This window comes from Tupaia chinensis, unplaced genomic scaffold (genome assembly GCF_000334495.1).
Source record: "Tupaia chinensis unplaced genomic scaffold, TupChi_1.0 Scaffold000287_1, whole genome shotgun sequence".
NCBI classification, from domain to species: domain Eukaryota; kingdom Metazoa; phylum Chordata; class Mammalia; order Scandentia; family Tupaiidae; genus Tupaia; species Tupaia belangeri.
The window spans coordinates 935,671-946,894 of NW_006159771.1; the positions used below are offsets into that span (position 1 = coordinate 935,671).

General features: G+C 49.4%; 1 protein-coding gene across 1 annotated transcript in view; it reads left to right on the forward strand.

Annotated features, from left to right (window-relative positions):
* Positions 1–8,808, forward strand: part of HIRA (histone cell cycle regulator) — a 66,746-nt gene extending 57,938 nt beyond the window's left edge. The window contains exon 26 of the mRNA XM_006150424.1: positions 7,975–8,808. Within this exon, the coding sequence (XP_006150486.1) occupies positions 7,975–8,091 (117 nt within the window). The 3' untranslated portion in view covers positions 8,092–8,808. The remainder of the gene's footprint in view (positions 1–7,974) is intronic.
* The last annotated feature ends 2,416 nt before the right edge of the window (positions 8,809–11,224 follow it).

The window sequence follows — 11,224 nt, forward strand, 5'->3', positions numbered from 1 at the left end:
CCCAACGCCGGTGCCCATTGGGTAATTTTTAAAAAAAAAAAAAAAAAGAATTATTTTATTTAACTTTATTTATTTATTTAGAGAGAGGGGAAAAGTGTAAAAGCAAGCTGCCATGTCCAGGACTTGAACCACGGTCAGCCATGTGGGAGCCCAGCGTCCTGAACCACCACACCACCTGCTGGTCCCACTTTTGGGTTATTTTTGACAGAATTAAATCTTCTAATCCATGAACATGGGACATCTTCCCCTTTACTTGCTGAAGTGCTCAATTAGGGCCACCTTGTGTACATAGGCCTATGGTTTTCTTGGATGAAGAACATGTAAGTAAAAACAATGAGTTCATGACTCTTTAGTTCTCTAATAGCCAGCTTCTAGGACATCTCATTTATAACACATCAAATTATGCAATATATGAGTCACTTTTTCTCTGAAATCATTTTGTCGTTTTTGTGCCTGGTAGAAGTGACACAAACTGCAGATACAGGCAGATACACTGAGGTCTTCAGCAACATTGTGTGGTTTTCAACTTACCAGTCTTTCACCTGCTTGGCTAAACTTACTTCTAAATATTTTATTCTTTTTGATACTATGTATATGGAATTGTTTGTTTCCTTTTCGGATTGTTAATTGTTGATATATAGAAATGTAGCTGATTTTCCTGTGTTCGTTTTGTTTCGTTTTAATTTGGCAAAGGTTGCATGCGACCTTTGAGACAGGCCAGGTCAGGTGGGAAGCACCTCCCCCCACCCCACCAAAGGGGCTTTGGTCCTGCCACACTGTCGTCTCCATTTCTGTGTCCTGTTTGGATTTGGGGCCTGCACACACGTGCACCTGCCATCTTGTTCAGGCTGCCAGAGTCAGGATTTGGACCAAGGTCAGCCATGTAGAGTTTGTCTCCCTTAACCACTAGCCTGTGGGGACAACCCTGTGCGTTGATTTTTTTAGCCTGCAAATTAACTGAATTCATTTATTAGCTCTAACAGGGTTTTTTTTTTTTTTTTTGGTAGAAGCTTTAAGGGTTTCTATATATAACATAGTATCTGTGAAGATATTTTATTTCTTTTCAATTTGCATGTTTTTTTTTAAGAATTACTTAATTTTATTTACTGTTATTATTATTTTAGTTTGACCTTATGGAGATGGATGGAGAGAGAGAGAGAGAGGAGGGGGGAAGTGAGAGAGCAAGCTACCAGGTCCAGGACTCAGACTGTGGTCAGCCATGGGTGAGTCCAGTGCCTCAACCACCGCATCACCTGCCGGCCCCTTGGATGCTTTTTCTTTCTTTTTCTTGCCTCATTGCCCTGGCTGGTACTTCCAGTACTGTGTCAAACAGAAGTGGTGAAAGCAGACACCGTGTTTATTTCCTCATCTTCAAGGCAAAGCCTTCCGTCTTTCACCCGTGAGGTGACGAGAGCTGTGAGCTTTTCGTTGGCTCTTCTATTTTGAGTTAGTTTCATTCTGTTCCCAGTTTGATGGGTGATTTTGAACTTCCTCAGATGCTTTCTCTGCGTCAATTAATCATAGCGTATAATCTTTTAATGTGCTACTTTACTAATATTTTACGGGGAATTTCGGACTAAACGTTCACAAGGATATTGGTCTGTGGTGTTTTTGGCCTCACAGAATGAATTAGAAACAAGTTTTTGGAGAAGTATATGGAGGGTTGGTGTTAACTCCTCGAGTCTCTGATAGGACACGCCGAAGAACCCACCTGCAACTCGCCCAGCCACGTGGCCCTCGGCCCGTCCCTGTGGGGTGGCTTGACTGCTAATTCGGTTTCCTTGCTAGGTGGAGGCCTGCTCTGTCTTTTTACTTCTATGGTCTCCTCCCATTCCGCTTGTGTTACCAGGTTCGCTGGCACCCAGCTACTCGGAGTACTCTCTTACTCCTCGGTGGCGTTTGTCGTAACACTCATTTCACATTTTTGACATCTGAGGTATTCGATTTCTCTCCCATTTCCTTTGTGTATATGCATAGATGCCTTCTTTCTGGTTCCCGTGGGATTACAGAGCATCCTGTTTAATACTGAGAGAGAAATGGCTTCAGCTGCACGCACACACTCTGCTGCTTTGCAGCCCTACCCCGCACGTGTTAGGTTGACGTCCCAAATGATATCTTTATGTATTTTGAACCCATTAACACATTTATAATTATCTTTATGCTTCTTTTCCACAAAGTCTATAAAAGAATAAAAGGTGAAGTTATCAACTAATATTATAATAACCTTGGCTTAGTTTTGAGAGAGATTTTTGCTATAGGGCACGTGCGCTTGCCAGAGAGAGACAGAAAGCAAGAAATCACTCCATGAGGGGGGTAGGGTTTGACCACGCCGTAATCCTTCTCCATTCTCCGCTCAGGATCTTGGTGACGCACACACATGCCGGGCGTGAGCTTCAAGTCACTGGGTCCAGGACTCAAACCACGGTCAGCTACATGGGAGTCCAGCAACGTAACCATGATACAATCTGCTGCTCCCAATAATACAGGTTTTTATCTTTACTAAAGAAATGTATTTATATATTTATGTATGTAATGTATGTGAGTTGAGAAAGATTTTTGCTATAGGGCACGTGCTCTCCAGAGAGACAGAGACTAAGAGACAGAAAACGAGAAATCACCCTCCAGGGTGATGGCCACACCACAGTCCTCTCTCTTCCATGCTCCTCTCGGGATTTTGGGCACACACCCTGTGTAAGTTTCAAGCTGCCAGATCCAGGACTCAAATCACCGTCGGCCATGTGGGAGTCCAGCATCTTAAACACCACGCCACCTGCTGGCCCCACTCCTCTGTTTTTTCAGAGTCAGTTTCTGAAGGTTTATTTTGTTCCTTTGATGGGCCATGCCCCCTCTTTCTTTTTTAATGTCTTGTGGTCCTTTTTTGGAAACGGTATTTTAGGGGGGAGCTGCCTTTCCCAGTCGTTTGGGCTGGCTCCATACAGGAGCGGATCTTCATTAGTCGTTAGTCGGCCCAGCACGAACCCTCAAGATCTTCTTAGGCATTTTTGTGACTGCATCTTTCTAGCACCTGGGATGTACTTTTTCCCAGTTCCCTCATAGCTACTCACATACTTAGTCTTGACCTCCCTAAATAACACCCATCTCTTTCCGAAGCATTTGCTGTCCTCCTTTTCTACCCCAGTCTTGCCCCCGACGCCGATGGCTCTGTAGTTCCCCAGCAGTACCAGATCTACGGTGCCCGCCTCTGCCTTCCACAGCTGATGTATTAGGCATCAGACATCTTTCTACATGATTCTGTTATTTTTATTCATTCATCTCTTAATTTATGTTTTCTGTTGGAATAAACAATCAAAGCATCTTGAATAAGCATTCATTCAATTTCCTATTTTCCAACTCCATGCCTTATTTTTTTTTAAGAATCACTTATTTAATTTTAGTTATTTATTTTTAATGTACTCTCGGACACACATTCACCAGAGAGTAACAAGGAGAGAAAGTGAGAAAGTAAACCACCAGGCGCAGGACTCGAACCGTGGTCAGTCATGTGAGAGTCCCGTGTCTTGATCACCACTTCACTTGCTGGCTCTACTCCATGCCTTTTCTTCTTTCATGTCTTAATGCTCTTACTAAGTACCCAGTACAGAATTAAGGTATGTTAACGTGGTAAAATGTGTATGTTAAGTTTCCTAATATCAAACTTGCCTTGCTTGGGCCAGCAAGTGGCGTGGTGGTTAAGGGCGGCTTGCTTTCTCAATTTCCGTGTTTGTCTCTCTCTCTTTCACATGTGTATGCGTTCTGTCCCTCTCTAGTCAAAATAAAATAAGTTAAATAAAAATAATTCTCTAGGGACCGGCAGTTAGCGTAATGGCTACATCGCTGGACTCCCATGTAGTCAACCGCGGTTCGAGTCCCAGACCCGGTGGCTTAAACTCACGCCGGGCGTGTGTGCGTGCGTGCCCAAGATCCAGAGAGGAGAATGGAGGAGAAGGGATTGCGGCGTGCCCATCCCCCCTGGGGGGTGATTTCTCGCTTTCTGTCTCTCTGTCTCTCTCTGCCTGTCTGGCAAGCACATGTGCCCTATAGCAAAAACCTCTCCCCCCCCCCCCCAAAAAAAAAGCAGTTTGTTGTGTTTCCACACGTGCCTAAGAATTGTGTCCTGAAGTTGCGGGAGCCTCATTACACCAGTCAGGACCCACTCGAACTCTCCGCCAACACGGGACCATGGGGCCAGCCGAGTTTCTGCCTTCCTGACCTGTATGTTTCAAAGCTTTCCCATGAGGGTAGTTTTGTCCCTTTCTTTTGACTCACCCTAATGATCTTTTTGTCTTAAAGTCTCCTTTGTCAGATAATTATAAAGTTAGTGTTTCTTTCGTTTAGTTTTTTTTTCTCCTTTTTTTTGGGGGGGAGAGGTTTTTGCTATAGGGCGTATGCGCTCGCCAGACAGACAGAGAGAGAGAGACAGAAAGCAAGAAATCACCCCCCAGGGGGGATGGTCACGCCGCAATCCCTTCTCCTCCATTCTCTTCTCGGGATCTTGGGCACGCACACACACGCACCTGACGTGAGTTTAAGCCACCGGATCCAGGACACGAACCGCGGTTGACTACGTGGGAGTCCAGCGACATAGCCATTACACTAACTGCTGGTCCCTCTTTTGTTTAGTTTTTACTAACAACCTTTTCCATTGTTTAAGATTCTTAAAAATAATGATTTCATTTTATTTTTTATTATTTTGTTATAATTTGCTATAGGACACATGCAGTCACCAGAGAGAAAAAGAAAGCAAGCCGCCAGGTCTAAGACTCGAACTACAGTTGACCACGTGGGAGTCCAGCACCTCGACCACCCTCTGGCCCCATGTTTTCCATCTTTGACATTCAGATTTCTCTGTCCATGTTTACGTTTTGTGCTATCATAATATGACTGGCTTTTGTTTAATCCAACATGATAAGCTGTTTTTAGTTTTTTGTCTTTTTAATTTCGAAATCTAGTCCATTTGCATTTTTTTTATCTGCTTGTTTTTATTTGGGTTTTTAGTTTATTTATTTCAAGGTTTTTTTGTATTGTTTTATTTCGTTTTGTCATAGGGCACGTGCATTCGTCAGAGACAGAGACAGAAGAGAGAGGGAAACTGAGAAATCACCCCCAAGGGGGAATGGCCACACGGCAATCCCTTCACCTCCAGTCTCCTCTGAGGATTTTTGAGCACGCATGCACACGACCTGGCATTCGTCGGGCCACCAAATCCAAGACTCAGACCCATGGAGGTCGCCATGTTGGATTCAGCCTCTTAATCACCACACCACCTACTGGCCCGTGTTTGTTATTTTAAGACCAACTTTAGCATTTTCTAGACTTAATCTGTCTCTTTCTCGCTCTCTCTCTTTTTTAATGATAGCCCATGTTGGAGCCAGCAGGGGCATAGCAGTTGAGGCACTGGAATCCCAAGTGGCTGACCACGGTTCAAATCCCAGACCTAGCGGCTTGAAACTCAAGCCCGGCATGTGTGCATACGTGCCCCAAATCCCAAGAGAAGAATGGAGAGGAAGGAATTGGAACATGGCCTTCCCTCCTGGGGGTGATTTTTCACTTTCTGTCTGTCTGGTGAGCGCACATGCCTTATAACTAAAATCTCTCAGTAAGTAAATGGAAGTGTTTTCAAAATAAAATAATGATAACCCATGTGCACGCATGTAGAGAGAGAGAGAAGCACCCTCAAGGGTCTTCTCACACCACAGTCTCCTTTCCGGCCCTCCCGCTCCTCAGGATCCTGGGTGTCTGCATGTTTTCAGGTCAGGCAGGGATCTGAACCCGTGGCCAACCATATGGTTTCCAGCCTTACAGGGAGTGGTGCTTCTGCAGATGTGCCTGGCTCTTCTTTGAGTATTTCCCCCGAAACATTTCAGGGCACCGTCTTTTCTATGACTAACCGTCTGAGGTTTTGTAAGCTTAAAATTTTATTTTTATTACGGGACCAGCAGGTGGTGTGGTGGCTAAGATGCCGCACTCCACATGTCCGCCAAGGTTCAAGTCCCATACCCGGCAGCTTACTTTTCTCTTCCTGTCTCTCTCTCCATCTCTCTCTGGTCAAATTGAATAATAATTAATAAAATTAAATAAATAATTATTTTAAAAATATTTTCTGATTACACCCTCATGTATGAATAACCCTTTCATGTGAATATGTGGCTGGATTAAAAACTCTAGGCCATGGGACCAGCAGTTAGTGTAATGGCTATGTCGCTGGACTCCCATGTAGTCGACCGCAGTTCGAGTCCCGGACCTGGGGGCTTTAACTCACACCAGGCACATGTGCGTGCGTGCCCAAGAACCTGAGAGGAGAATGGAGGAGAAGGGATTGCAGCGTGGCCATCCCCCCTGGGAGGTGATTTCTTGCTTTCTGTCTCTGTCTCTCTGTCTCTCTCCATCTTTCTGGTGAGTGCACGCGCCCTATAGCAAAAAAAAAAACCTCTAGGCCGTGGGTGATCTCACGCGGGCCTGACAGTTAAAGGAACTGGATCCCACATGGCTGACCACACAATTCAAATTCCAGCCCCTTTGAGTTGAAAAACACATCGGACACACGCATGTGTGCGCCCAGACTCCCAGCGGGGTGAAGAGATGGCAGAGAAGGGGCTCCAGCATGACCTCCCCTGGGAGGTCACTCTCTTCCTCTCACGCTCTCTCTGGCAAGCACACATCCCCTCTGGCAAAAATTCTTGTAAGTGTCGGCGAAAGATTTGTTTGGTCCCAGTATGTTAGAAATAGGCCTCTGCTGTGAGTCCTGGCGATCTTCCCAGGTGATAGGCTCTGACCCTTCCCAGACTTTCAGGGCTCTCCTGTCCCTGACGGCCTCAGTGTGTCCAGGTGTCGGTGCCTTCATGTGTTGATCAGCACTCTGGAGCCTTCCTCTGAGGCCATTCCTCTCTTTAAGGATGCGAAGTCTGCCCATGTCCTCTCTCCCAGTATTCCTCCCTCCCTCGCCCTACGGGAACGCTGGCCGTCAGCGGCCCTTCCATCTGACCCGACTCCCGCTCCAGCTGGTCTCCAGCCACAGCTGATCTGCCCATCCCGTCTCCTTCCACCTGGGCGGCCCACGCCTAACGCTGCACTTGCCTCCAAGTTCCTGTCATGTTGCGCTTGTGGCAAGTAGATCTGTCACACTGGGCCGTCAGTGGTACATCCGTGTGGCGGTTGTCTTCCTGGAGGCAGCCGCACTTCTCAGGGCTCTGACTCAGGCCTGTGCGGCCGAGACCCCGCCTGGTGGTGCACGTTGCAGAAGGGCCCCAGCAGGTGGCAGCCAGCGTGCCCCGATGTGGAGGCGGTGTGGGCAGGGGTCCAAGGCAGAGAGCCCGGGACTAAACCAAAGCCATTCTGCCCACTGGGCACTGCTGCCCCAGGGCTGGGCCTCAGGTCTGAGCGCATCGACCTGAGGGAGCGTCCCCTCCTGAACGGCCTGCTCCTGACCCTCAGCCTTGCTGAGCCACCTGCGTCCTGCCCCGGGCGCAACCTCCGTAGCCACTGCTTGTCAGTGGGAGGGGAGCAGGACAGTGCCAGTGGACGGAGGAGAGCAGGTGCAGCCTCACCGTGGCTCCCCGAGCCCAGCCCTGGCCTGCCTCGCGCTCTCACCTGCCACTGCTCCTACACGCCCAGCCCGGCCCTTCGGTCCTCCCAGGCCTCTCAGCACAGAGGGATCTTGCTCTTCCTCTCCGTTTTCTCTGATGGGCAGCCACAGGGGTCTCCGCCAGGCCAGGCAGGCCCACAGTCTCGCGTCCTCACTGATCACCGTGGCTCCCCGAGCCCAGCCCTGGCCTGCCTCGCGCTCTCACCTGCCACTGCTCCTACACGCCCAGCCCGGCCCTTCGGTCCTCCCAGGCCTCTCAGCACAGAGGGATCTTGCTCTTCCTCTCCGTTTTCTCTGATGGGCAGCCACAGGGGTCTCCGCCAGGCCAGGCAGGCCCACAGTCTCGCGTCCTCACTGACACCCTTGCTCAGCTGTCTGTCCTGTGTCTGCAGGGCCTGCGGAAGAGGGAGCTGCTGAAGGAGCTGCTGCCAGTCATCGGGCAAAACCTCCGCTTCCAGCGCCTCTTCACCGAGTGTCAGGAACAGCTCGACATCCTAAGGGACAAGTAGTCTGCCCTGGCCTGCCCTGGCTGCAGCAAGGGCCGGGCCACACTCTCGCCGCTGCGACACCCGGGCCACCTCTCACCTGGCAAGGCTGCAGTGGGAGGAGGAGACGCTGGAGGAGACGTGCTGTCCTGCCCCAGTGCCGGCCCAGCTCCCTGGGCGGAAGTGGCCTGGGCCCTAGACCTGGTGTTCCCTCGGAAGTGGGCAGCTCATCCCTGTCTCCGGGCCCCCCGTTTGGAGCTGGAGCTGGGGCTCTGCCCTGCGGCCCTGGGGCTGTCTCCAGCACGGCCCCGAGGTGGACACTCGCCCTGCCGCGGCAGGTGCTGTGCCGCTTCACTCTGACGGATGAGCCATGCGTGAGCGCGAGAACCAGAACCGCCAGGAGCGCACTCCGCAGCCGGAGCAGAGACTGCGCAGAGGAGAGCTGTCCCAGCACGCGGACTATTTTTGTACTAGAATTTGCTAACTTGTAATATGGAATTTTCCTTTTGGCCAATAATCAGGATTTCCCTATAAGTCACTTGGACATTGGTCACTTGTAGGAAATTTAAACTCTAATTATGACAGCTACACTGAAAATAATTGTACTGAAATTAACTTGTCTATCTTCATTTGGTTTTAATTTTTCAATGTTTGTAAAAAGAGACTGTTTTTTGGGGGATGGGGCAGAGGGGTGGGCGACTCCTTTTGTAAGTGTAAAATAAATGAACACGCATTGGATACCAAACCATCCCGGCTTTCCCCGCCTTTCCCTCCTGACTCCCACCGCCCCGCCTCCCTTGTGGCTTGCTCTCCTGGAGAGGGAGTGACCAAACATCGGAGCTGGAAGGGATCTTGTTCTTTTTAAAAACTATATATATATCTATATTTTTACTTATTTATTTAAACCTGACCAGAGAGAGAGAGAGAGAAAGCCGCCTGGCCTGGGACTGAAACCATGGTCAGCCATGTGGAGTCCAGTGCTCTTAACCACCACGCCACCTGCCAGCCCAAACTTATTGGTTCTAGAGGTATTTTTTTTGCCTTAGGGCTTGTGCGTTCACTAGAGAGACACAGAGAGTGAAAGAGGAAGTGAGAAATCACCTCCCAGGGGATGCGCACACCACAATCCTTCCTCCATTCATCACCTGGGATCTTGACCATTCTCACACATGTGCCCAGCTTGATTTTCAAGCCACTGGGTCCAAGACTCGAACCACGGTCAACTGCATGGAAGTCCAGCAACATAGCCATTACACCATCTGCTGGTGCCTTTTATTCTTTTTTATTGCCAAAGAGTGCATTCCCTGGGACCAGCAGTTAATGTAATGGCTATGTCGCTGGACTCCCATGTAGTCGCGTCCCGGACCCGGTGGCTTTAACTCATGCCAGGTGCGTGTGCATGCGTGCCCAAGATCCCAAGAGGAGAATGGAGGAGAAGGGATTGCAGCGTGACCATTCCCCCCTGGGGGGTGATTTCTCGCTTTCTGTCTCTATGTCTCTGTCTGTCTGGCGAGCGCACGCGCCCTATAGCAAAAACCTCTCAAAAAAAAAATGCATTCCCTCGCTAGAGCAAGAGGTAGAAGGAAAGCACCCTCCAGTGGGGTGTGGTCATGGCACACTCACTCTCCTCTCTACCCTTCCCATCAGAATTCTGTGCCCACACATACACATGCCCTACATGTTTTTCAAGCTGCTGGGGCCAGGATTTGAACCACCGGCTCTCAGAGAAACTGTACTATGGGGCCAACCGTAAGAGAGATTCTTTGATTCCTTGTCATCTGATTCCCCCACCCCTGCTCCCATTGCAGATACTCATTTTCTTTTCCTTTTTCTTTTTCTTTTTTTTTTTTTTTTTTTTTTTTGCCCTAGGTCAAGTACACTCTGACAAAAAGATGGGACAGACAGAGAAAAAGAGAGGGAGAGTGAGAACTCACCCCCCAGAGGAATGGCCACATTGCAGTCCCCTCTCTTGCATTCTCCTTGGGATTTGGGGCACATATGCACATGCACCCAGCGTGATTTTCAAGCCACTGGGTCCAGGACTTGAACTGCCTAGTCAGTCACATGGGATCCAGCTGCTTTAACCCCCATGCCATTGGCTGGGCCCTAGACATTATTTTGTAGAGTAGGGATCACCACTCTGGCTGAGCGGCACCTCAGGCTGACCTGGGGCGTGCAGGCAGGCCACCTTGCATGTGTCATCTTCTGAGCGAGGCACTGTGGTCCTGGCTTCTAACTGACCTGTGCCCAGGGCTCCAGTCACGCTGGGCACCAAGGGCTGCAGCTAACCTGCGTGGCCAGTTTCATGACAGGAAATCAGTTAAGTACAGACTTGAGTATGCTAAAGAATTATCAGGAATGCTGGAATGTTCTTAGTAAGTGAGCCAGATCCACAGGAGAGGAAATAGAATCATTGGATCTTCAAGTACCGGTGAGCTGAGCACCCACTGGCCCTGGGGCCTCGGCCTCATCACCGTGCATGGTCCTGGGTCTGGGAGAAGACCTAGGCCTCAGAGGCCCTAGTGGATGATCACTGTTATCTCTCTGGCTGCTTCGTACCTGGTGGCCACCCCACTCCCTGTCTCAGGTGTCTAGTGGCTGAGTGAAACCCAGGCACACACACATGCCCAATATATCCAGCACACAGAGGGCACGTGGTCACACCCAATGCCAGGCTGCAGGTGGGAATTTTCCTTAAAGGAGTAAAGACCCAGGGGCCGGCAGGTGGCATGGTGGTAGAGGCACTGAACTTCCACATGGCCGACCGCAGTTCAAGTCCCTGGCCCAGTAGCTCAAATAACACAACAAAAATTCATAGATAATTTTTTTGAAGGAGTAAGGAGCCAAAACCTTGCTGTTTTCTTTTTTTGTTTGTTTTGTTTGTTGGTTGGTTGGTTGGTTGGTTTTTTATTTTTTAAAGAGTAAGGAGGGGGAACCAGCAGTTAGCGTAATGGCTATGTCACTGGACTCCCACGTAGTCGACTACGGTTCGCGTCCCAGATCCGGTGGCTTAGAACTCACGCCAGGCGCGTGTGTGCGTGCGTGCCCAAGATCCCAAGAGGAGAATGGAGGAGAAGGGATTGTGGCGTGACCATCCCCCCTTGGGGGGTGATTTCTCGCTTTCTGTCTCTATGTCTCTCTCTATCTGTCTGGCGAG